This window comes from Crotalus tigris, unplaced genomic scaffold, assembly GCF_016545835.1.
Source record: "Crotalus tigris isolate CLP2741 ecotype Arizona unplaced genomic scaffold, ASM1654583v1 scf7180000023719.973015, whole genome shotgun sequence".
Lineage (NCBI taxonomy): Eukaryota > Metazoa > Chordata > Lepidosauria > Squamata > Viperidae > Crotalus > Crotalus tigris.
Window position 1 is genome coordinate 369,046 of NW_024100138.1, and position 23,196 is coordinate 392,241.

General features: G+C 38.1%; 1 protein-coding gene across 22 annotated transcripts in view; it reads right to left on the reverse strand.

The window, feature by feature from the left end:
- ADGRL2 (adhesion G protein-coupled receptor L2) overlaps positions 1–23,196 on the reverse strand; it is a 690,605-nt gene that overhangs the window by 193,569 nt on the left and 473,840 nt on the right. For 21 of the 22 annotated variants that reach the window (XR_005553918.1, XM_039321043.1, XM_039321064.1 and 18 more), the window contains one exon: positions 5,589–5,765. Coding sequence is in view for 21 of the 22 variants with exons in the window: in XM_039321043.1 (XP_039176977.1) it covers positions 5,589–5,661 (73 nt within the window). In the remaining variant the exon portion in view is untranslated. Of the gene's footprint in view, positions 1–5,588; positions 5,766–16,659; positions 16,726–23,196 lie in introns of all 22 variants that reach the window. The other variant, XM_039321044.1, reaches the window with a different exon arrangement.

The following is a 23,196-nucleotide window of genomic DNA, read 5'->3' on the forward strand; positions in this document are numbered from 1 at the left end:
CTGGCTAAAGAAAAAGGATTTAATTCCTTTCTTAAAAGAAAGAAATACAGAACTTATGGACAGGTCAGACTTCATATCAATGGGCAGATGCACAAATGTTCAAGATGATTGCTTCACAAAAGATACATATGTGGCAAAGCATCTCTTTAGCATTTGAGATGAAACATTTCTGAAAGCTAAGTAAAACAGTATAGTATAGTTCATTCCATTATTTCTTCAAGTTGGATGCTTCCTATTTTATGTAATTGGTTAAAAAAGCCTACAATATAAAAACCTATTATTACTCATTTAAAAATCAACAGGATAATTTCTAAAACTGAGAGCACTGAAGTCTTCTCTTTTCAGTTAATCTGGTTTAGAAAAGCCTTGTTGATTTATCTTCAGATATCAATAAATAACTACAATTAACTGCAGTGTCCTATTAAACAGCTCATCTATAATAAATTTTCACCAATGTTTATCAATAAAATTATTGTGTTTTCTTATTGTTGCCCTGTGTCTTATGTCCAGCTTGTTTTACTTGACAAGTAAAAGTACTTGGGAAATAATAGTCTGCTTTGATGGAGTAACTCACAAAACAACCTCCCTCCAGTGCCCTTGCTGAGAATGTAGCTTTTGTGTAGAATACATAGATTGTCACTCTTTATTACAAATAATCCAGACAGTTTCATTTCAGCCAACAAATGTATGCTTACAAAGCCATATTGTCTTATAGTCAAGCATAAATGAATATTGTTGGTATATGAATATTACCAATGCCTACATATGCAAATTCCTAGAAAGTTTTATATGTCTTCCCTACCCAGCATTGTACTTAAGATTCTCCAAGATTGCAAGACACATCTCCCTATTAATAGATGAAACTTCCATATCCACCTTTTTCTTGATCCTATTACTGTATGAAAAAAGAAAAGAAGAACGCAGTATTTAAGAATTTGTAGAAGAATCCAAAATATTTTCAATTTTAAGACCCACTAAATTTTTGTAGTTTTGGCTCCACTGATAAAATGGATGCACAAAAAAATTGCTAGCAAGTGAAGCAACTATCCAAGTAGGCTTGCTGTAAGTTGTCATAGAATCACTTTTGCCATTTCTTTTCATAATTTATATTATTCAAGGTTTCACATTCTAGGTGATAGGATTATACTCAAGCCTGAAGCTAAGCCCAGCTCTATTGAGGTTGATTTCCCTCAGACTTTTGCCAGCTATAAAAAAAATCTACCTCTAAGCCCTATTGTATATCTATTAGACCAGAGGAAGGGAGATATCTTGCAAGAATGGCCAATAAAATAAGATTAATTCATCTGTTTTGGCTTGAAGTTATTGCCACATCAGTATTCCATTCCAGAATAGAAAACCACAACTTTTGATTTATGCTAATAATTTTAATTAGTGTGGCTTCCTTCCATCTTCTCTTCTCAATTTCCTCCCTAATTTTCTTTCAAGTGAGAAATTAAGTTTTTTTTTAAAACAAAGAATTCAGTACATGCCTCTTCATTTGGTAAACTGCACTTTCCCAGAAAAATAAAGTTTTATTCAAATACTGGTATGCAAAGACCACCAGGAACATATGTAGATAATTATCTCTAACAAATCACAATGATTTCTTTTTTAACAAACCACATGTGAGAAGTATGTTTGAAGACTTGGCCTTCAATACTTTATCAGCCCAATAGGGGAGGGGGAAAATAGTCTTAAAAGTTGGTCAGGCAAACCAGGCTTTTGAAGGGCAATATCCCTTGAGAGAGATTGCTGATCTTCATTCCGTGAAATCTAAATTAGAGTTCCTACTATACTTCTTTTTTTCAATTCAAGCCCATGAGCCGTATCTTAGAACAGAGCCAGCATTAAACTAAATAGATATGTAAAAGCTTTTTGCAGGATATTCATGGAGTAAACAGTATCATTCAGCAGGCTTCAGGAAGAAGGGAATGGAAATATGTTATTTCATATTTTATGTTCTTAGCATATATATTTTAGCTAAATCCTAATTGCAGTACTATACTGAATATAACATTAGATGGTGGGAGAAGAAAAGAAATCTGTGCTCCCCCACAGAAAATCATGATGTATCTTTTTTTCCCCATAAATACTACCAGACCTAAACTTCTGAAAATTTTAAGTATTATAGCTGAGCCATCTCTATACTACATGTCATTTTCATAAGAATTGAAGGAAAAAAATCATAGGCTAATAAACCCAGTCTGATTTTGGGAGGAAAAAATAATCTTAAGAATTTGCAGGATTTATTTCCTCATAAAAATTATATTTATTATACATTTCATCTAATGTTTCAAACACAACATAAACCATATATATATTAATTTCTAATGATAGTTACAGGAACACACAAAGTGTTTTTTTTAATTATTGCTTGGATTCAACCTTCTTCTTCTTCTTGTGCCATATCTATTATCAGATGTTGGCGATCATGTTGGCGATCCTGTTTTTATTAGCAGCCGCACGAAAAAGTGCTGCTGAGTTTTGTCCAAACCAATCCCTTAGATTTTGAAGCCAACCAAGACATACTAATCTCCAAATTTACCCAAAGTAAATCAAGATGTTTTTATCAAACTATGGTCTAAATTATATCAACACTTTGCAACACCTTGCATTTCATCACCTATAGAATTAAAAATACAAGATGCTCACAAATATGCTTCTCTCTGACCACAATTAATTATCATGAATCCAAGTACAATAATGTGCAATAAAGATGTTTATAGAAAATAAAATGGCAATGTTTGGTATATCAAACTGTGAATATATATTGACCTCTAATGGGGTGCCTCCTAAGACTTGGAAGGGACGTTGAAAACTGTAATAAAATCTACAAAACCTGGGGTTCATTCTCACAGTCATACCAATGCCTTTTTCTCCTGTTCTTAAGACGGGAGGAAAACAAGTCTTTATAGTCTTCCTTACCAACCTCAGCAACAAGGCTAGTCAATGATGCTGTCTGCATAGAAATGCCCTCCCCATTCCAGTCTGGTCAAATTCATCATCTCCTCCTTGTTTGAGAGCTTTTATATAACACAAGATCAATCATCAGTGAGAATAGGCTGAAATTGCCCAGGCAAAACAAAGTTCTTTCTCTGTTTCACAAAAGAATTCAAAATACAATCAAAACTCCTATAGTTCTCTAATTCTGCCACAATTATTGCTTGTTACTTGCAAACAGGGATGTGACAGAGGAGTTGGTGAACAAATTGGCCATTTTGTTTTCCTATTATTGAAAAGAAATATTGACTTCATGAAACCTCTGCATTTCATCTTCCAACAAAGTTAATATTTCCCCTAACCAAACTACATACAAACAAGGGAAGGAGCTCCTGGACAAGGTTCTCTTTTTAAGTTCTATACATTCCAACAGCCAAAACATAAATGACCATCATGGCACAAAGCCCTACCACAGGACAGGAAGGGACAACTATGTTGAGCAGTTGATTAACTACCAAGGATTCTTTTTCCATAAAGCCCAGGTATGTACACAGGAATTTTTCTTTTGTTTTTCCACAACATATGCTAATTCTGAAATAGCTTGGAGTGGTTTCCATCTGTCCTGGCAGCATACCGGCTACAAGACCAAAGCTTCCCTGTGAAAATATGTCCTCAGCCAAAACTAAATGAGGTATCTTCATACCTGGGTAAGGAGTTCTGTGTCCTTAGTGTTCTTCGTGTAAAGGAAAACTGAATATTTATTTATTTATTTATTTATGAGACTTTTATATACCGCTTTAAGTACAAGCACTCTCTAAGCGGTGTACACCAGTAAGCAATGTATATATATATATATATATATTTACATTGCCCCCAACAATTTATAAACATAAATTTAATCACAGCTTGCTATGATTTAGCTGCAATTCTATCCATACCTAAGTCAGTACAGCAAATTCAGGTAGTTAAAAATACATTTTTTGTCTTTTCTCTAACTTGACAGTCTACTGTATTTTATCCTGATAAGACTGTGAAGGAAGAAAGGATAACTAACTCAAGATGAATTGCCTGACAAAGAAGGAAATCAAACTTTGGACTCTTGCTAAAGTCCAACACCCACTCGCTGCACTTAATTTCTGGTGATATGTCACTCTATTCTTTAATCTGACATTTTTAGCAATAAAATCATTTTTGAAAGAAATGATTTTTTTAAAAAAGAAAAGCAGGAAAATTGCAGCTTTGGTCACACTAGAATTAATTTTTACAGAATTCCACAAGATTTGCTCCTGAGAAGAACCAAAAATAAAATTGCATCAATAACTAGTTTGTGAATTATCATCTGTTAAGCGGTGTTATAAATTGCATCTGATGTTCAGCTTTTTCAGTAAAGTAGTATATATGTTCCTATTTTATGGCATTCAAATTGGTTAATGACACAAATATGCAACCCCCGTTCATTTCAGGACAATTTAAATGGATAAATGATGTTTTGTACTGTTAAGCCATTGCATAAGTAGAACACTATAACACTACTGTCCTTATAGTATGCAAGAATTGTCGTGAAATATTTTAAGTCTGTGAAGCTGTGGAAACTGAACAGTGATAAGGGTCTAGTAGAAATCCCAATTTCGCAAAAATGACAAATTGTGCTTAGTACTTTCATGACTCAAAACTCTAGCCTTTTGTATTTATGTCCTGATGTTGGATGCAAGTATGTCAGCTACAAGATTTGTGTCATGAGTTTGTTGTTGGTACCCATTAGTATCCCAATGAAAACTATTGCAAAAGAGAAAAAGTAACTAATTCTTTTTCTCCAATTTAAATGTTCCCTTAGATATTGCATGAACAAGTTGGGAAATAATTTTAAGTGGGAACAAGATATAGACTAACAGTAGCTCATTTTCAATTTCAGTGACCCAATTTTGAAATGAATTGTACTTATTTTCAACTTACTACACATCTGCCAGCAAGACCTAAAAACCTATATACTCATAGCCATGATTATGTGTGCATGTTTCTGTGTGCATGTTTCTATATATATTTGCCTTTGCATTTTTTTTTACATTGGATCGATATTTAAACCTATACTATCTTCGTCTTGTATAAAATTTCTATTTCTTAATTGGCTCCATTTATTTAGTTCTATCATATGTCCTTCTTGAATAACTCAATTTATATAGGAACTGAGGAAAGAAATAATATACCAACTGTCATTCAAAAACACATACTGACATTTCATTTTCCAGATTTAATGTTTCTGATAGATAGATAGATAGATAGATAGATAGATAGATAGATAGATAGATAGATAGATAGATTGAGAGAGAGATATGAGAGAGAGATGATAGACAGACAGATAGATTCTAAAGAGGGAAAACAACTTCTACCAAAATAGAAAAAATATAAAAGAATAATACTAAAATATGTCAAAAATAACAACAGTTACATGACAAAAAATAAACTAAAAGTTCCAAAATGCATCAATGTATTCCAAAATATGTGACTGAATAGCATTCCTTTAGGGCATATATGCAACAGAAATATGAAGCATCATTTCCAAAATGAATTACATTGCCCCTTCAGACAAGGATGAATCATAAATCTGAATAATACTTTAGTCTTATGAATTACACATTAACATATCTTACCTTCTGAACACTGCAGGAAGCTGACTATCAGAAGCAGCCAAAACCTTTTCATTCTGCAATCAGAAGCCACCATTATTGACCCCCTTTAAAACTGTTTTCTTTTTATTCCTTAACAATCTCAGTTATAAAATGCCCAGCGTCATTCAAGAGGGTGGTCTACGTCATTCATCTTCATAACTGGGGAGAGAAAGGAAAATGAAAATTATCAACTTATGTTCACTATTAAATGAGACAGCAGAGATCAGATTCTACGCTGATAAGAAATCTGGTTGTGAGGCAAGACAGAAAATCATCTACTTTTAGTTGATAACTGAAGGGAGAGTTTAATTAGGATAGTGCAAGAATTCTAGGATTTCGAGGAACTTTCAAGCTAAAACCCTGCAAGGCCAAACACTTGTAAGAAAGAAAGCAGGACAGTTGCCTAAAGAAACAGAGCAGGAAGACAATACTTCAGGCTCCCTTTTGCCTTCACATTTTTAGGATCAATGTGATCCTTTGGGTAATATGCAACTTCATACCTGTTCAAACCAGGAACAAGAACTGGAAAGATATAGAATTTTCTGAAATGGAAGAGTTCCCCCTACCTGGGTTAAATTCAACACCTATATTTAGTGAAGATGCTACTTCATGGAGAAAGAGTTTTGTCTTCATAAGCATTCATTACCGAAAACAGAAACAGGTTTTGCTGCTTTTATCCCAAGGGAAATAATTTCTGCCAGGCATGCCAGGGTATTACCAACACTTAAAAGTATGCTTTCGAGGCTGTGCAGAATGCACCATTCCCAATCAGTAATTATAGACCAAGAATATGCAAGCTAAACTTTCGTGCAGTTATGCATTAATTATTTCATTAAATCTGTTATTTGATACCAATTATGGGGCTGCCTTCCCTCGTCGCCAAGGCCCTTCTGCATTAATATGATAAGAGCACGCTGCATCTACTTCTCCATTATTCTTGTATATTTCTATCCAAAACTATTACTCATCTCCACCCAGAACTAGAAACTGATGTATATCCGTGAATCTTCTCTTTACTAACAAGCAAACTGCATTCTACAGCACAGCAGGAGACCAGGCGTTGTGCACTTCTGGGAATGTTCATCTCTCTTTGAAAACACTGCCTACAGCTAAAGCTGCAAAAGTTACTTTGCAAATGCAAACAAATAACTACAAAGCTGTGAACAGTTAAATCTGCCCTGATCGCCTTTGTTTGACTCACTACTTTGCTAAAGAATAGACAAAACTTGCTCTTTTTCAACTAGCTGAGAAAATACAAATCATGCAAAATCCAGCCTACTGTTGCTTGGCTTTCAAAACGGCCAAATTCAGCCTATATTACATTTGTGCCTAATAGGATTAGAATATCTGTCATAACAGATGTTCTGTCTGATCCTAAAGATAATGGTCAGAAATTATTTCAATTATTTCAAGGGAAAAACTGGAGTCTAGTTTTCCAAATCCTTACTGTTTTTAACACCCCTGTATATTTCTTCCTTATTTTTATACTCTTATAAATGGTTACAAAATAGTCCTCAACTTACAACAGTTCAAAGTTATGAAGTACCTATAAAAAGTGACTTATGACCAATCCTTGATGTTACGACTGTCACCCAACACCCCCCCATTGTCACATCACACAACCCCCACTGTCACGTGATTGTAATTTGGGCACTCGAAAACCAGTTCCCATTGACAACAGTTGCAACTGCTTGCGGTTATGCAATTGTGATCTTATGATTTTTTTTTCCTAGCTGGCTTCTGACAAAAACAATTGAGAAAGCTGGATTTGCTTAATGACTGTAGTTTTTGGCTTAGGCCCGTGGTAAAAATGATCCTAAAATCAGGTCTGGGCACCTGAATCGCTTTATGACCACATCCTTTTATGACAGGAATTCCACTCTCAAATGTGTTTCTGAATCAAGATTAACCTGCATGCTATAGCCGTCCTGTCCAGCACTCTGAAAAGAAAAACTCTTGAGTAGGTCAATGTTCAGGATTGACTGGGAGGACAGGATACTACCTCAGCAATTATTCAGAAATCATTCATGTTGCCTGTTCTATTTCAGAAGTGGTACCAGGCTAGCTTCACACTTCAATTCCGTTTTTCCCACTTTAATATACTAGCGAGGTAAGGGGGAAAAAGGCACTTTTGATGGGTACAAAAAACAAAGGTTCTGAAAAAAAAAAGATCATTTCTTTTTTTCCCCAAAACGGACATCTCTCCTGACACTTTCAAAAGTGTGACAGAATAGGATCTTGGCGGATGCCAAGAGGTATAATAAAAAAGGAAAGAGAAAAGATCTGTTGCTAGTTAATCTAGAGGTGGCACATCAGCTGCTGCAGGAGTTTCATGAAACGGACACAAAGGAATAATTACGTTACATCTTGAAGTCTTACACCCACAGCAAAAAGAACATTCTCTGGTTAAAAATCTATAGCATCCGCAAAGAAGCAAAGAAACAAGTTACATGTATCGCTGAAAGGATGGCTTGTCTTTCCACTTTTATTTCTTCTTTGCAAAAACTAGTCCCGATTAGAAAAAGAGTCAAGCTATTTAGCAAAAAAGGGTGAGCTGCCTTGTCTTTATACACACAGCACACATGCATGGACAGGCAAAAGAAGAATAATAGGCATTTATGATAAATACTTTATCTAACAAAACCCTGAATAATAATAGCAACTTCACACACTTATAGTCAATAAAAGGAGAACCAATATGCACATTAGAATAACAAGAGTGCACGGCTGAGATACATTAATAATGGCAAGGGAAATAAAGGTAACATTTGATTATTACTGAAAGAGTCACAAGATTTGTTTTAAAAAATGCTGAGATTTCTTTGTTTATGATTTTTTGCTTTTTGGATTCAAAACAAAGTGCTTATCTGCATACCTCTTCCAAAGATGAGAGTAAAGGATTGGACACTGAAAAGCCTAAGTGATTGTTTTTGTTTTTTTTTAATTTTGCATATCATTTCAAGATGTTTGAAGAAACAAGGAAAGAAAAAAGTAATATTTAAAACACTGGAAAACTAAAGACCATTTTTCTGGAGGGAAAAAAAAACAGTTTTCCAGGTTGTGTTCTTATTGTTGTTTTAAAATGACAATATGGTTAAATTTATGGTGAGGTTTGGTCCCATCTGAATTGTTGGAATATGTAAAATAACAGGAAGCTATGTCAGGTATGGAAAATACAGTAGCAGCTATTGGCTGGAAGGTAATGCAAAGAGATACATCTCTGTGGAATGAAGTATTTGGAATGAGGGATTGGCAACAGCCAAATATATCTTGATTTTTGTCTCTTATATATCATGGCAAACCTGAAATCCAGCTATTAGGTATTTATTGAACTATTTCTTTCAAGCATTATCTGCAAGGAATGCATATCTCACAGCTGCTATTGAAAGACTATGATTTCAGGGTAATATTAGTTCAACTATTTTTAAAACTTTTTTGTAACACCTATATCTACATAATGATACCTGTTTGAAAAAAATCCTTCAAATATGAAGAAATTTGCTAATTTTTTCACAGAATTAGCTAATGCATCTCAAAGAAGAAAACTGTTTCCTTTTTATTGCAAATTACCAATAATTTTATTATATGACTCTAGCATAGCAGCATGCTTTATCTATCTTCTAGTCGGATGCTACCCTCCACTATCCCCCACAAACATTAGCAAGTATAAATCCTGGAGCCAGAAAATACTTGGGACCAAGGATGTTGCTGACAGCCTAGTCTTTCAGACCATGTAATTGCACAGATAAGGAGACACAATCATTAAAATCTTGCATCAACAAAACCCAAAACAGGCAAACACCAGCAGGAAAAGCTGTATCAGGTTACTTCTATGCAAACAGAAAATGTAGATCATAGTAAGTGGTCATTCTTTGCAAATAGCCCATTTCCCTTCAGACTTTAAAAAGGGGGAAAGCTCATACATAGCTGGACCTGAGAGTGGGAAAAGGAGACAGTCTTTAGAGCCAAAAAGCAGATTAGATTTCAATGCAACCAAAGCTACCTGGAAAACTTCACTTGTAACTTAAATCCTTCCCTCTGGGAAACAGCCTGGTCTCCATCAGAAGCATTTTACTTTGGAAAATTAGAGGATATACCCTAAGCACTTTTAAAACAAACAAACAAAGAATACTGTAGTCAGGAAGTAAGTAAGTAAGTGAGGAAGGGAGCGAGGGAGGGAGGGCTGACTTTTAGAGACAAACAAAAATCCACTTGAAATTAAATTTATACTTAATCTTAGATATAACAATGGTTATATCTATCTGTTAAACTTTTCATGAAACTGCAATATTTTAACTCCAATCTAACGATTGGATCTCAACTAGAATTAATGGGCCAGAAAGCTTCCTTAGATACTGTTCTATCTAAGATACTGATTCTTTAGATACTGTTCAATGGTTCTGGAAGCCATTGCATCATACTGACTGGTTCTTAAAAGTCTACAGAAGAACAGGGAATCAACAATAATTTATCCATCATCATCTTCATGGGATCGTTGGGATTGCAGTCATTGAGCAAAGGAGTCACAGGGATGTCTTACTTAACCACCACTTTGCTCGAAGAGCGAGACTCTGGTCCCAGTTGTGGCTGTTAAGTGAGGACTACCTGTAAAGTATCGGAGAAGAGAACAGCATAGTATGAGCCTTGAGCAAAAGACCCCTTATTATAGTAAGAGAATCACTATGAACTCAGATACTATATGCACTGAAGTGAGAGATCAATGGTTTAGCTATGCCTGAAACAGCATGAGATAAATATACACGCGCGCCCTGAATCTAAGCTGAAAGTGAGATAACAAAGCTTGAGTCCCAACAGACTAGATCCTACGTTAATCATTACAACACAGTTTATTCACAAAGAAGAATTTACTGCCTGGCAAACAAAACACTAATGCTCGAAGTGTTTCAAGCATTATAACTTATCTTCTCCAACCACATAGGCATTGGAATCTACCTCGGTTAATTCCAGGGGGAAAAAATGATTGCAAGAAAACAGAAATGAGGGGAAGGGGCGTTGTCTTACCTGAACGCCTTTTCTCAGAATGGAGATGGAGAATCCACCAATGGGTTAACTCTGCCTTCCTACCCATTCAGACCAAGTCGGCCAAACTTGCCATGCCTGTCCTGGGCTAGGACACACTCAGTCTTGACGAGGGCGAAGCAACTGTCGATAGTCTGATGTGTTGGCTCCCAGGCTCTTAACAGTGGCCTAACCTATCTTACACGGGGAGGGAGTGGATTCTCCATCTCTGTGCTGAGAAAAGGCGTTCAGGTAAGACAATGCCCCTTCCCCTCATTTCTTCACAGGAGATGTAGAATCCACCAATGGGACATACCAAAACCTCACTGTCCCAATGGGAGGGAAACAGATGAGGTTGGAGACCAGAGACCACTTGCTGAAGTACCCTCAGTTCACGTGGGCGTTTGCTGCCACGTTGTCCATGAGGACTAGCACATGTTGCCTCGCGGAAGTGGCAGAAAACCAATGTTATGGCTCTGAGTTCCAACCAACTGATGTTGTGTTTCAGGTCTGTTCAAGACCATTGTCCCTACGCCATCCGAATAGACTGGTGTCTGTCGTGAGCGTGACCCACTTGGGTTCTCTGAAGGAGGACCCCTGTCTATCGCTGGTGAGAACCACCACCGGAGGGACCACAGGGTCTGAGATGGAACCCTTACCAGTTGGTTGGAGGAAATGGTGCCCAATCTTTGGAAGGGGAGAAGAAACCATTGGAGATTTCTGGAATGTAATCTTGCCCAAGGTACTATCGCAATGCACAACACTATCCCAGGAGTTGGGAGAAAAGAACCAGTGTCGCCACGCATTCCCTGTTCACCCTGAGGGCCAGGGCCCGGATGCTGTCCCAATGTTGCTTGGATAGGAATATCTGACAGCTGACTGTATCTATGAGGGCACCCAGGTGTAACAGAAGAGTGGATGGAAACGTCTGGCTTTTCTGAAAGTTTACCAAGAAGCCATGTTCCTGAAGGACCCCGATCGATAAGCCAGGTCCGACTGAGCGGCCATACGGGAAGATGACTGTATGAGAATGTCATCCAGATAACATTGTACGCGTACCGGTACCAGTCTCAGGTGCGCGGCGAGAATCACCAGGATTTTGGTAAATACTCTTGGGGCCGATGAGAGACCGAACGGAAGGACTCTGTATTGGTAGTGGTGATCCATGTAGCAGAACCTGAGGAACTGTCGATGTTCGGGGAAGATAATTATGTGGAGTTATGCCTCCATAAGGTCTATGGATGTCAGGAAGTCTCCCTTCCTTCTGCCACCTAGGAGGGACTGAAGTGTTTGCATCTTGAATTTGCAGTATGCTATGTGGGCATTCAGACCCTTGAGGTCTAAGATTGCTCTCCATTCTCCCGAGGTCTTTGAAACCATGAATAGAACGGAGTAGAATCGCCACCCCTGTTGGCCCGCCGGTACAGGTTCTATGGCAGTTATGTCCAGGATGTGTCAAATGGCTTCCAGCATGAGGCCGCCTTTGACGGGGCTCCTTGATTGAGGACAATGTATGAAGCGTCCTGGTGGACTGGACACAAATTCCAGGGACAGACCGTGGCTAATGGTCTGACTCTGCAGGACCCAGGAATACATGGTGGTGGTCTCCCAACAGTGGGCAAAGAATGCCAGTCTTCCCCCTATGGGAGGAGCTGCTCGAGAATCATTTGGATCTTCTATAGGGACGTGCCCCCCCGAAAGGGCCGTTTGTTCTGGAATTGCTATCCGTGTCTGGGACTGGTCCTATCAGACAAGTGGTCCTGTTTTGCCGTGAAGGGACGGGAAGACGTGAAGGAACGGGAAGATTGAGAGGGGCCCGGGCCTGTTCCTGACTGAAAGGACGGTCTGTGTGCATACGGGTTAGTTCACCTGTTGGCCCATCTGTTTTGGTGGACCAACACCTTCGGTCAAATAAGGAGCCAGGGCCTCTCCAAACAACTATCCACTCTGATAAGGGGCCGTAGCTAGATGCCACTTGGACTTGGTGTCAGCTTGCCAATGTTTGAGCCATAGCATCCTTCGTGCTGAGACGTTAGCTGCTATGGTCCTCGATGAGAACCTGGCCACATGTAATGTCGCATCTGAGACATACTCCGATGCTGCAACGAGTTTGCTCAGGTCTTGCTGTGTATGTACGTCCTCCGGGGGAAATCTGGCCTGCAATGGACAAAGCCAGAGTAGAGAGGACGTGGCAAAAAAGGATGCACAGGTCGCTGTCTTTAGCACCCACGCTTGGTGAGTTCTACGGAAAGCTAATTCCCATCTCCTGTTCTCAGCCTTTAACGCTTCTGCCATGTCTCCTGACACGGTGGAAGAGGACAGGAGAGGGCCAAAGGGTTCGTCCATCATTGGCACCTTGAGATTCTGTGTCAGATCTGGAGCTGCACTGAACAATTTCCTGTCCGTTCCCCCCAGGGGAGGAAAGGTGCCGGGTGATGTCCATTGCTTCCGGATCTTATTCCGGAAGAGCGCTGGGTAAAGGACATGGTGCTGGGTCACGACTGGCTCGAAGAACACCGGATTTGAGTCCGAGCTAGGTGATGGTTCTGGTTGAGGAATCCTGTCTGGACCTATGCTGGCCGTAGCACTAGTCTTGCGAAGCAGTGGCAAGAAGAAAACTGGATTGAATAGATCTCCAAATGGAAGAGGGTCAGGAGGAGGCTCCTCCTCCTCCCACCATGACATGTCAGGTTGGTCATACTCCGTAGGAGATGATGCCCTGCTATAGGAGGACCAGGATGGGGAAGACTGTCCCTGATATTCCTGAACACCCGACTGAAAAGAAGAGGAAGATATGGGAGCCACGAATTTGAACATGAGATGAGATCTGGAGGCCAGCGCCCTGTCAACCACCTGTGTGATCAGGGATTCTAGCCTATCCTCAGAAGGAACCTCCTCAGGCTCAGCTGTTCTGAGGCGGCTGCTGAGGGTGTGAAGGTGGCTTCTGGGCCCAAGTGTGACAGTGACAGATGTGTGACATTCATGATTGACTACCCCCAGAGAAGGATTAGCCATGACACTTCCCTCCAGGAACCAAATCCCCTGGGCAGAGGTCGATGGTCCCAGTGGAAGATCATAGTCTGTTCCGCTTTTGCCCTGGCCTGTCTTTGTGCCTTGGAGAATTCTTTCTCCAGAACCTGGTGTCTCCTGCTAGCCTGTTTCTCCACCAATTTTGAAGGTTTCCTTCCAGAAATATTCTTGACCTTGGCCATGATCCTGCCTGCCACCTCCTGTTTGGAGGATTTTAGTTTTTTTTTTGTCTAGTGGATGGGGAGGTGGTGTTCTTTGGCTGAGGCATCATGGAGTCCTCCATCCTGATGTGAGCTATCTCAGTGGGACTGAGAGGGAACTCTGGCAGGCGATCCTTTGGCAGACTGGGCTAAGCAGGTGGAGCAGGGGATTGCCAAAGCAATATTTTGTATGCCCTGCACCCCTAGCCACCTAACCAGTGAGAAGCGCGCGGCTATGTTCCCTCCTTTGGGGATCCAGTCTAGTCTACGGTCGCGGCAAACCAGCTTGCTCGTAGACCCTCTATTAATAAGGAAGGATAGTTCGCTCGTCAGAGGGGTGTTTTGAGCCGCTGAAAGGATGGCCAGGAAGATGTTAATAAGGCTGCAGGCTGGGTCTAGATAAGGCAGGGGTGATGGCCCACTCAATTCCCGACGTGTGAAGCATCTCCTGTTACAAAATGACCTCCCCAAACGGCCCATAAACAAGAGATGAAGAACTGTGCCGAGTCCTGCATGCCTGCAGGGAATCCTGCACAGTAAACTTCCTTTCCATAGCAGGGAATCTCCTGGGCCTCCAATTCCCCCCCCCCATGAAAGTTCAGCTGAAGTGGTTCTTGTCAGCTGAAATGGTGGTTGGAACTATCTTACATGTCACCCAAAAAGGTCAAGTTCAGCTGCTGCCAATCGGCCTGGTAGTCAAGCAAACTATCAAAATTTCACACTAAATATGAGTCTCTACCCCACCGAAGTTCGTCCTGGCAGCCAAAATGGCAGCCGGATTGATTCAGCCGAAAGCTGATTTAAATAAGGCGATTTGACGTGAAAATTGTTGAAAAGATGACGACCACTCAATCTGGGGAAAGGGGAGGGCCGTTTAGAGCCTCCCCGATTCCACAGCGGCTGCTCTTGGGAACGGGAAAACAAGTGAAAATGGAGTTCCTTGAGATTTAAAGGGAAAACCCCCCACTGGGAGATCCAGGGAACCCGGAGAATACTGGCGCGCTGCGACGGTCGAGGTATTGCCCCCCCCAGGGAAATCCAGGGAATCTGAAGGAAGGCGACGTGGCTTTGACTGTTGGGGGAATCCCTATGATCACAGCAGCTTTAGGCAGCTGAAAGAGAGGGATTAGCGAACTGCTGCACTCCACAGCACTGAGCAGCTGGGAGAATGGAGGGCGAGCTGTTCGAGCTAATGCCTCAGACGCATCTATGGGACCCCTTGAAGAAAAAGGGAAAATTCACACACACCCCAATTTTCCAGGAGTCAGCCTGCAACAGCACTGATCCCAGTGCTGTTGAGATGACTCTGGAGAATAAACAGAGCAGAATCCACCAATAAATTAATTCTACTACCTGCATATAATTTGGGAGCCAACTTGATATGTCTGTGTGGGCTGAGACCAAGTCAAGACTGGGTGTGTCCTAGTCCAGGACAGGCGTGGCAAGTTTGGCCAACTTGGTCTGAATGGGCAGGAAGGCAGAGTTAACCCATTGGTGGATTCTCCATCTCCTGTGCTGGAGAAAAGATGGCTTTCACTGTCAAACACCATGTCATAGAGGTTAGCTTCTTTTCCTAGGAGGGTTTGTGCATTTATGCACAGAATATGTCCCAACTCACTGATCTGTTCTTATTCACATAAAATAATGGTGTCTTAAATTAACAATTTAGGAAAGCAAAATCTGCTTGAGCTAATGAGGCAATAATAATACTCTATTCCCAATATTCTCTTTCTTTCCTCCATGCATTCTATATTATCAATATCATAAATGTTACCAACATTCATTATACTTTTGCTTCAATTCATTCCATCTCATATTACTTTTAAAAAAAAAAATACATGTTTGGGGTGTCCTGCGTGCTAACCCACTATTCAGTTTGCCCTAATGATTACTCTCTGGATTGGAGAAGGAGAGAGGAAACAGAATGCACAAGAAAGTCAATTACCACTATTATCAGCTGTAATATCTTAGCCTCATGCTGAGCATGTTAAATATGCTGATAGTTTGGACACCAGAGGCACTATCTGAAGATGTTTAACATTCTGTTCATTAAACACTCCTAGGTCTTTGCAAAAACTGCAAAATAAATAGGTCTCATTTTAAATGCTGTATATGCTAAATTAGAAGAGAAGAGAAGAGAAGAGAAGAGAAGAGAAGAGAAGAGAAGAGAAGAGAAGAGGAGAAGAGAAGAGAAGAGAAGAGAAGAGAAGAGAAGAGAAGAGAAGAGAAGAGAAGAGAAGAGAAGAGAAGAGAAGAGAAGAGAAGAGACTGAACAAAAAAGTAGTATGCAATCAGTTTAACCAATAACATCCCAATGTATTATATGTTCCTTTTTTTTAAGGAGAAAAAAACAGCAGACAATTCAATGTCTTCACTAGTTTCTTATCAAAGAGTACCACTGCAATAGGTAGTATTGGTAGGGATTCAGTTGCACCATGGAATCACACTGCACTACTTACATAAAGTCAGTACCTCTTAGCTTCAATTCTATAAATCTACATAAGACATATATAGTAGGATCATTTTGAATGCAACCTAATATACAAAGTTGGGAGGAAAAAGTGACTTAAAACAACCAACAGTGCTTTTCCATGTTTGTTTTTTAATTAAGTTTCATTCTGTTAAAACTGTACAAATTCTACATTTACACGAAAGTATGATCATACAAAATGTTTTGAAATGAAGCAGTTGCCTCAAGTTCAGAATGGGCCATTCTGACTCTTCCAGAACTGTTTCAAGCCTTAAGCAGCTGTTTTAAATCTGAAGTAGGTATTCTGAAATTGAAATAAGTTCTCATTTCATACCTGGAAGAATTCCAGAATGGCTAGGATAAGCAGTTTCAAATTCAGGTTCGCAATATTTTGTGTACCCTAAAAGAAAAATGAGGTTTAGTGGTGAAGGTTGTGGAAGGCGAGATGCATCTGAAAAATGGATGTGAAGTTACAAACACAAAGGTAAAACCAACGGTAATGACTTTTCCCTCTTTTGCATCATAGCAGATATTCCCAAAAATGGTTAAAATTCACCACTCAAATATAGATGACAACCTTTTAGAAGATGCAGGTGAATTACTTTATAAGTAATTCAAGGCAGGGAACTCACTCCTCCTATATTTCTACAGCAACAGACTGGACTGAGACAGAATGACTGGCTTAAGGTCAGTCAGCCAGCTTTCCTCGTAAGGTGAGACTATAACTCTTAGTCTCCTTGTTTCTAGGCCAGCACCTTAACCACTATACCAAATTGGCTTTCCTGGTTTTCAAATTCTTTTCTCTATCTGTCTATGTATTTGTCTACCCACCCACCTAAGAGCCGCCCATCTTATGAGCAACCAACTCTGGGCAACATACAACAATATTTATTATTCAGCTTTTGAATACAGGTAATCCTCGATTTATAGACAAAATTGAGCCCAAAATTTCTGTTGCTAAGTGAGACAGTTGTTAAGTGAATTTTGCTTCATTTTATAACCTTTCTTACCACAGTTGTTCAGTGAATCACCGCAATTGTTAAGTTAGCAACACAATAAGTGAATCTGGCTTCCCCTGCTAGTCAGAAGGTTGCAAAAGGTAATCACATGACTCAGGACAGTGGAACTGTCATAAATATGAATCAGTTGCCAAGTATCTTTATTTTGATCAAATGAGGGATGCCTCAATGATCATGTGACAACCGGTGATAAGTCACTGTTTTCATTGCTGTTTAATTTCACACTGTCGTAAGTCAAGAACTACCTGTATTGGGAAATTAATTTTGGAAGTACAGTCAGAAAATATTCTAGGGGCTGCAGAAAGAGAAATCATTATGTGCCTACAGCGCCTGGGTCATAATTTTCCCACTCCTGCTTATATTATGTACAAGTCAGGCTACTATGGCTTGTTCAACAATCCATAATGAAAAACCTGGCTTACTGTTAAGTATAAATGCAGTCTTTAATTCAATAGCATTGACTCCTTTGTTATTAACTCCTTAGCCTAGGTAAGAAGACATCAATCAAGAGTTCTTGATGTCTTGATGCAGATGACCAGGCTCAAATTATCATAATCCCAACACATTATGCACATATCTAGTGTCCAGAAAAGTCTGTAATGATGGGAAAGATGGAAAGAAAGAACAAGAGGATGACCAGCAGCAAAATCAACGGAACTCATTTACATTTATGTCAGGAGACCACTGAAAGATCTGAACTACCAGGTGGGAAAGAGATTGGCCTGAAAAAAATCCATCTCTGTATTCATTAAAGAGTTGATATTGAATTGATGGAAGATAATCAATCAAGAGGATATAACATTATAGTCTAAGTTAGATCCACCCATCACCAGTGTTAAGTGAATGTGTATTTCCTCTATATAAATCAGATAAATTATTAGAAGGATTAGCAAACAAAAATAATGAGATTATGATAAGACATGCCAACAGCTCAGGAGTGATATATTATGTTGCTTGACAGTGAGATTGGTGGCATATAAATGTAATAAATAAATAAATTTACTTTATGGCCTTTTTCTTCCATTATAAAAAAAACCCAGAAATAGGGGGAATAACTGAGTTAAGAGAAAAACTAAGTATACACATATCAATCCCAGTTCAAATGTTATCTGCCCAACATTCAATCTCCATCAGGCGAAATAAAACAAGCATGAAGATTTGACAACAAATACTTTTGTGGGTTACATATACCATCCTGTTTATTGAACCCTATTGATTAATTGGGTTAAATAAAGCCTTATATTCAAGGTACTGCAAGTTGCAATTATAGTTTATATGGGCTTGGGGCCAATCATAATGCAAAAGGGTTTTCCTTCCACATACAATATAACTGTGTGAAGGCATGTGGATTATGCACGAAACACTAGTTTGAAATCATTTACTTTTTTAACACTAGATGAAAGCAAACTGGCAATTAAATACCTTATATTAGATGGAATAATATCATGAAGCTGGAAATACATTATGCAACCAAGCAGTTTTTAATAGCCTACATGAGTGAACTACTTTATCCTTCAATTTCCAGGTTAATTATATATAAACTATTTAACTTCCAAAAGGACCATATATACACTTTTCAACTAGTTATTTTTTTCTGTTCTGGCCTAGTGATGATGTCCTTCTGTGCCTTTTGTCAGTGACTAATGTACTGTGATGAATATATAATGTTCCTTAAAAATTATCACTTTTAATACTGAGGAGAAGGAAAAGTAATTGGGGTGGCCATTGTCTGACTCAACTTGGAACATGGAAACACTGTGAAATCTAGATTGTCTAACTCAGGTATACCTGCTCATACATTAAGATTAAGGCCATATAAGAGGTGTTGTGTTCTCTAAGAAGGTTAATGGAATGAATAGAGGAGCCCAGCCTATTAACTTAAAAAATGTTTTCTCATGAAACACTATGGGCACCTATTTTACTTCAAATCTGAGAACAACTCTATGCACAACTTTTTTATACATAAAATAGACTGGGGAAAAGCTAATCAGGGAGAAAACTTTTCAGGGAAAAGAAAAACTCAGAATATAACTGATAGGTTAATATTATTCCCTTCATTTGCAATGATAGAGTCAAAACTACCTAACCATGTTTTTACTGCTAAATATGCAGACAGCTGTAAAGTTTTGCACTGTATTAAGAAATCAGTTTCATATTATGTTAAAAGAAAGTTTCACATCAAAATGTGAAAAATTGGACAGAAAACAACCTAAAATCATAACAGTATAAGGAAAATAAGAAAAAACAGCTTAGGCTGACCATTCTCAATGGCAACTCTCAAAGCTATGCAGATAGACATGTTCTCTGCATTTGCTGCTAATTAATTCTACATTCTGATTCTTCAAGAAATAACACAGCTTCCAAACTAATATTTGTGATAGCATAGTCTAATCACTGTGCAGCAAAATATGAAACAAAATCAATCGTAACTCGTAAGATGTAATCTTGCTACTCTATTTGGCTCACGGTGCTGAATTCCTAGCTCATAAATCATTGTTACTAGCCATTCAGAGGATCAATATTCAGATTCCCTCTTGGTCTATACATACAACCACTAAATGAAATAATAATGACCTAAGGTCTGTCATATATTAGGTCATCAATACCACCAACAGAGATTTCTTGGCAACAATGTGGTAATTGAAGATAAAACAAATCTGATTTTAAAAAAAATCTGTAACAACAGAAGAAGAAAAAAATGAACATGGCCTGAATATGTTCATAAGCACAGTCCTAAAACCATCACCTGCTTGACATTTTATGGAAAATTTACATTTAAGGAAAAGTCAGCTTTTGCGACACTGCTGATGCTAAATATATTTAATTAGACTGTAAACATACGATCGTTAAATGCTATCTTGTCTAGTTCTGAATCCCCCTCCTCTCTTCTATATCCTCTCTTTGTCTTTTAAAAGCACCATTAGTACATCTGTAAAGAGAATTCCTCAACTCCTTACTCTCATTCCGATAGCCCCAAAGTCCCAATGGAACAAAGATTAGTCCCATTAAAAACCAACAACAAAAAATAAAATAAACTATTAGAGTGCTTTCCGTGAAGCCTTATTCCCCAAATGCTTTACAGACCATTTAATTATCTCAAGGTAGTGGAACGCCTCTCTGCAGACGAACGTGAAAGCTACTGAGCTCTTTCTATCTCTTTCTAGTACCCCAGATGTAGACTTCGGTGCTATTTTAATCTCTAATAAAAGAAAAAAAATGTTGGCTGACATATATTACTTAGGATTAAAAAAAAAAAATCTTGAGATCTTTAAATTATCACCCGAAACAAAGCAAGAAAATCCTTAAGGGCAAGTCTAATTTATGAAAGGAACGTAATATAATACTATCAGCTAGCTTTTCACCTAACCCCACTATGCATATCATCATCAGAAAAAGCACTGCCTATTGCCAATTACTGACATAAAGTCATTTTCCAAACATACCACTTTACACAGCAGGGGACTTGCACATTTAGGAAGCTTTATAATAATTATGTTTTTTTAAAAAATAATAATAATGGAGGGGACAAATCAACTCTTTCTGGCTTTCCAGTTTGTCTCATTCCCTTTCTAGACCATTAGAAGATTTCACAAATAGCGGGATAGAAAGCTGCATGGACAAGCCTCCCCCCCCCCCATCCAACATTAAGAAGTGGCAACATGCCTGACACTAACTGGATCATAACATGCTGGTTTTTAACTCCAGCCATACTGCTATTTAGTACTGCCATACTACATAGCATTGCCACAGGATGTGGAGGGCAACAACAGTACCAACACTGACTCAGCCTTCCATCCTTTGGAGGTCAGTAAAATGAAGACCCAGATTGTTGGAGCAATATGCTAACTCTGTAAACCACTTAGAGAGGCCTGTAAGGCACAGTGAAGCAGTATATAAGTCTAAGTGCTATTGCTTTCAAACTTAGGATTGTTATTGTAAAAAAAAAATTGTCTTAAAATAATTTTGCATGCAGGAATGGCACTATTTCAAAGGCATTTAAAGAAATGTCAAAGGTTATTAACTTTTCACACTTTTTAAAATTCAATTTAGAGTTAATGGGCACATTTTAAATTACATTTTTAAAATTCGAATTTGTATTACTGTACACTGCTTAAGGGTAAGTTTACAGGTACTGTACATAAAATAAATGCTGCAAATATGTATTTCTTGTCAATTTTTCATAGATTCTAGTATTCCGTAATTCTGACCAACTTTGAAACTCTTTAACCCCAAAGTTCTTGACCATATAATTAAATCTTAGTAAAATAGCTAAAATAAATTCAAAACTGATTTGCTGGTGAGTCCTTATTTAAGCATTCATAGATTTTAGTTGCTCTCATTTTTTAAAAAAAAGTTCATTTTTTTCATGCTGTGATTTTTCATATTCATAAAATCTTTTGGAATTTGATAAGACAGTTATTTGGCCACTTTGTATTTCAGAGGTAAATATTTCACAGAATACAAAATTCATTTTGCCTATTCCAAACACTTGCCTTAATAATTACTCTCATAATTTTGGCCTTGCTTGCTTCAACATACCACTAATACGAATTACATTTTTGAACTGCAATTAACAGCACATTCCATTTGCCTACTAACCATCAGATAGTAAAGGCACATTGGTATGTTTTTTTTTAATGTGCAAATGAAGAGAAAATGTGTCCATATGTGAAAGTAGTAAAGAAGATTACAAAATTTTAATAAGAACATTATATTATGGTAACACTAATCTAGGTGTTTTACTGGAAGCAAAGTGGATTACTGTAAATGAAATTTTAAAATGTCCTTTCCATTTTATAGATAACACAAAATGACTCCTTTCATGTCTCCTGCGATAAGAATACATTTGCCACACATTTAAATGGTGCCTCCACCCCATCCAACCCAATGTATAAATTAATAATTCAGTGACATTAATACAAGAAGATAAATGATAAAGCAGCAAGGGCACAGGGCGGCATTTGAAACAGGCGTCTTTGGGAGCAGCTAATACCTTTCTGCCAATTACAGGCAGAACTTTTCAACAATCTTCAACAGCATTTTTACAATCTAAATAGCAGCTTATGCACACACAATTTCACACAACTCAAGCTTAATAAATTTCCTGCTGGTACCAAACAATCATTTTAGAGGATTAAAGTGCAACATCTGCTACCATTAATAAGCATTTTATATAGCTCTAAGTATAAAAAGCAGTTTTTACTGAACTGCAACTCTGAGGGCGGAAAGACACCAGTTTAGCATAAATCATAGTTTTATCACTTTAGTGGTGATTTTACCTTATGACAACAATGGAAAGTATTACTGAAATAGTACTATACAATGACTCCAGAATGAAAATATACGCTAGGCAGAACTATTATTTTCCAGTATGGCAATGTTCCAAAAATTGAAAAAGTAAATTATACAGCCAAACGCTAAGCATTTCCAGTCAGACTTGTAATCACCACTGTGTTTTCAATAGAATTTTTTCAGCTATAGAAATATACTTTGCATTAATATTTGAATGACATTTTCTCTTTAAAATGCTTATTAATGCTTTAAAAAACTTATTAATAACTTGGACTGGTTTTCTAAACAACCTGCCAATATCAATATTGTTCCTGATAAAATCTTCTTGTTAATGTAAATGGAACAAAGACAGAATTTGGTTATGATATCATTTTATGATAATCAACATAGTGAAGGTATTTTGGTACTTTCCCACCAAATCAGGGTGATTAATTTCTATACTGCTAGGCTATGAGAGGATTTTTTTTAAAAAAAAAAATTGCCTAAGGATATGTGTTTCAGTTTTTGTGTGTGCGCCTTTATGAAAAAAATTAAAGCAATATAAAGTATTCCACATCAGG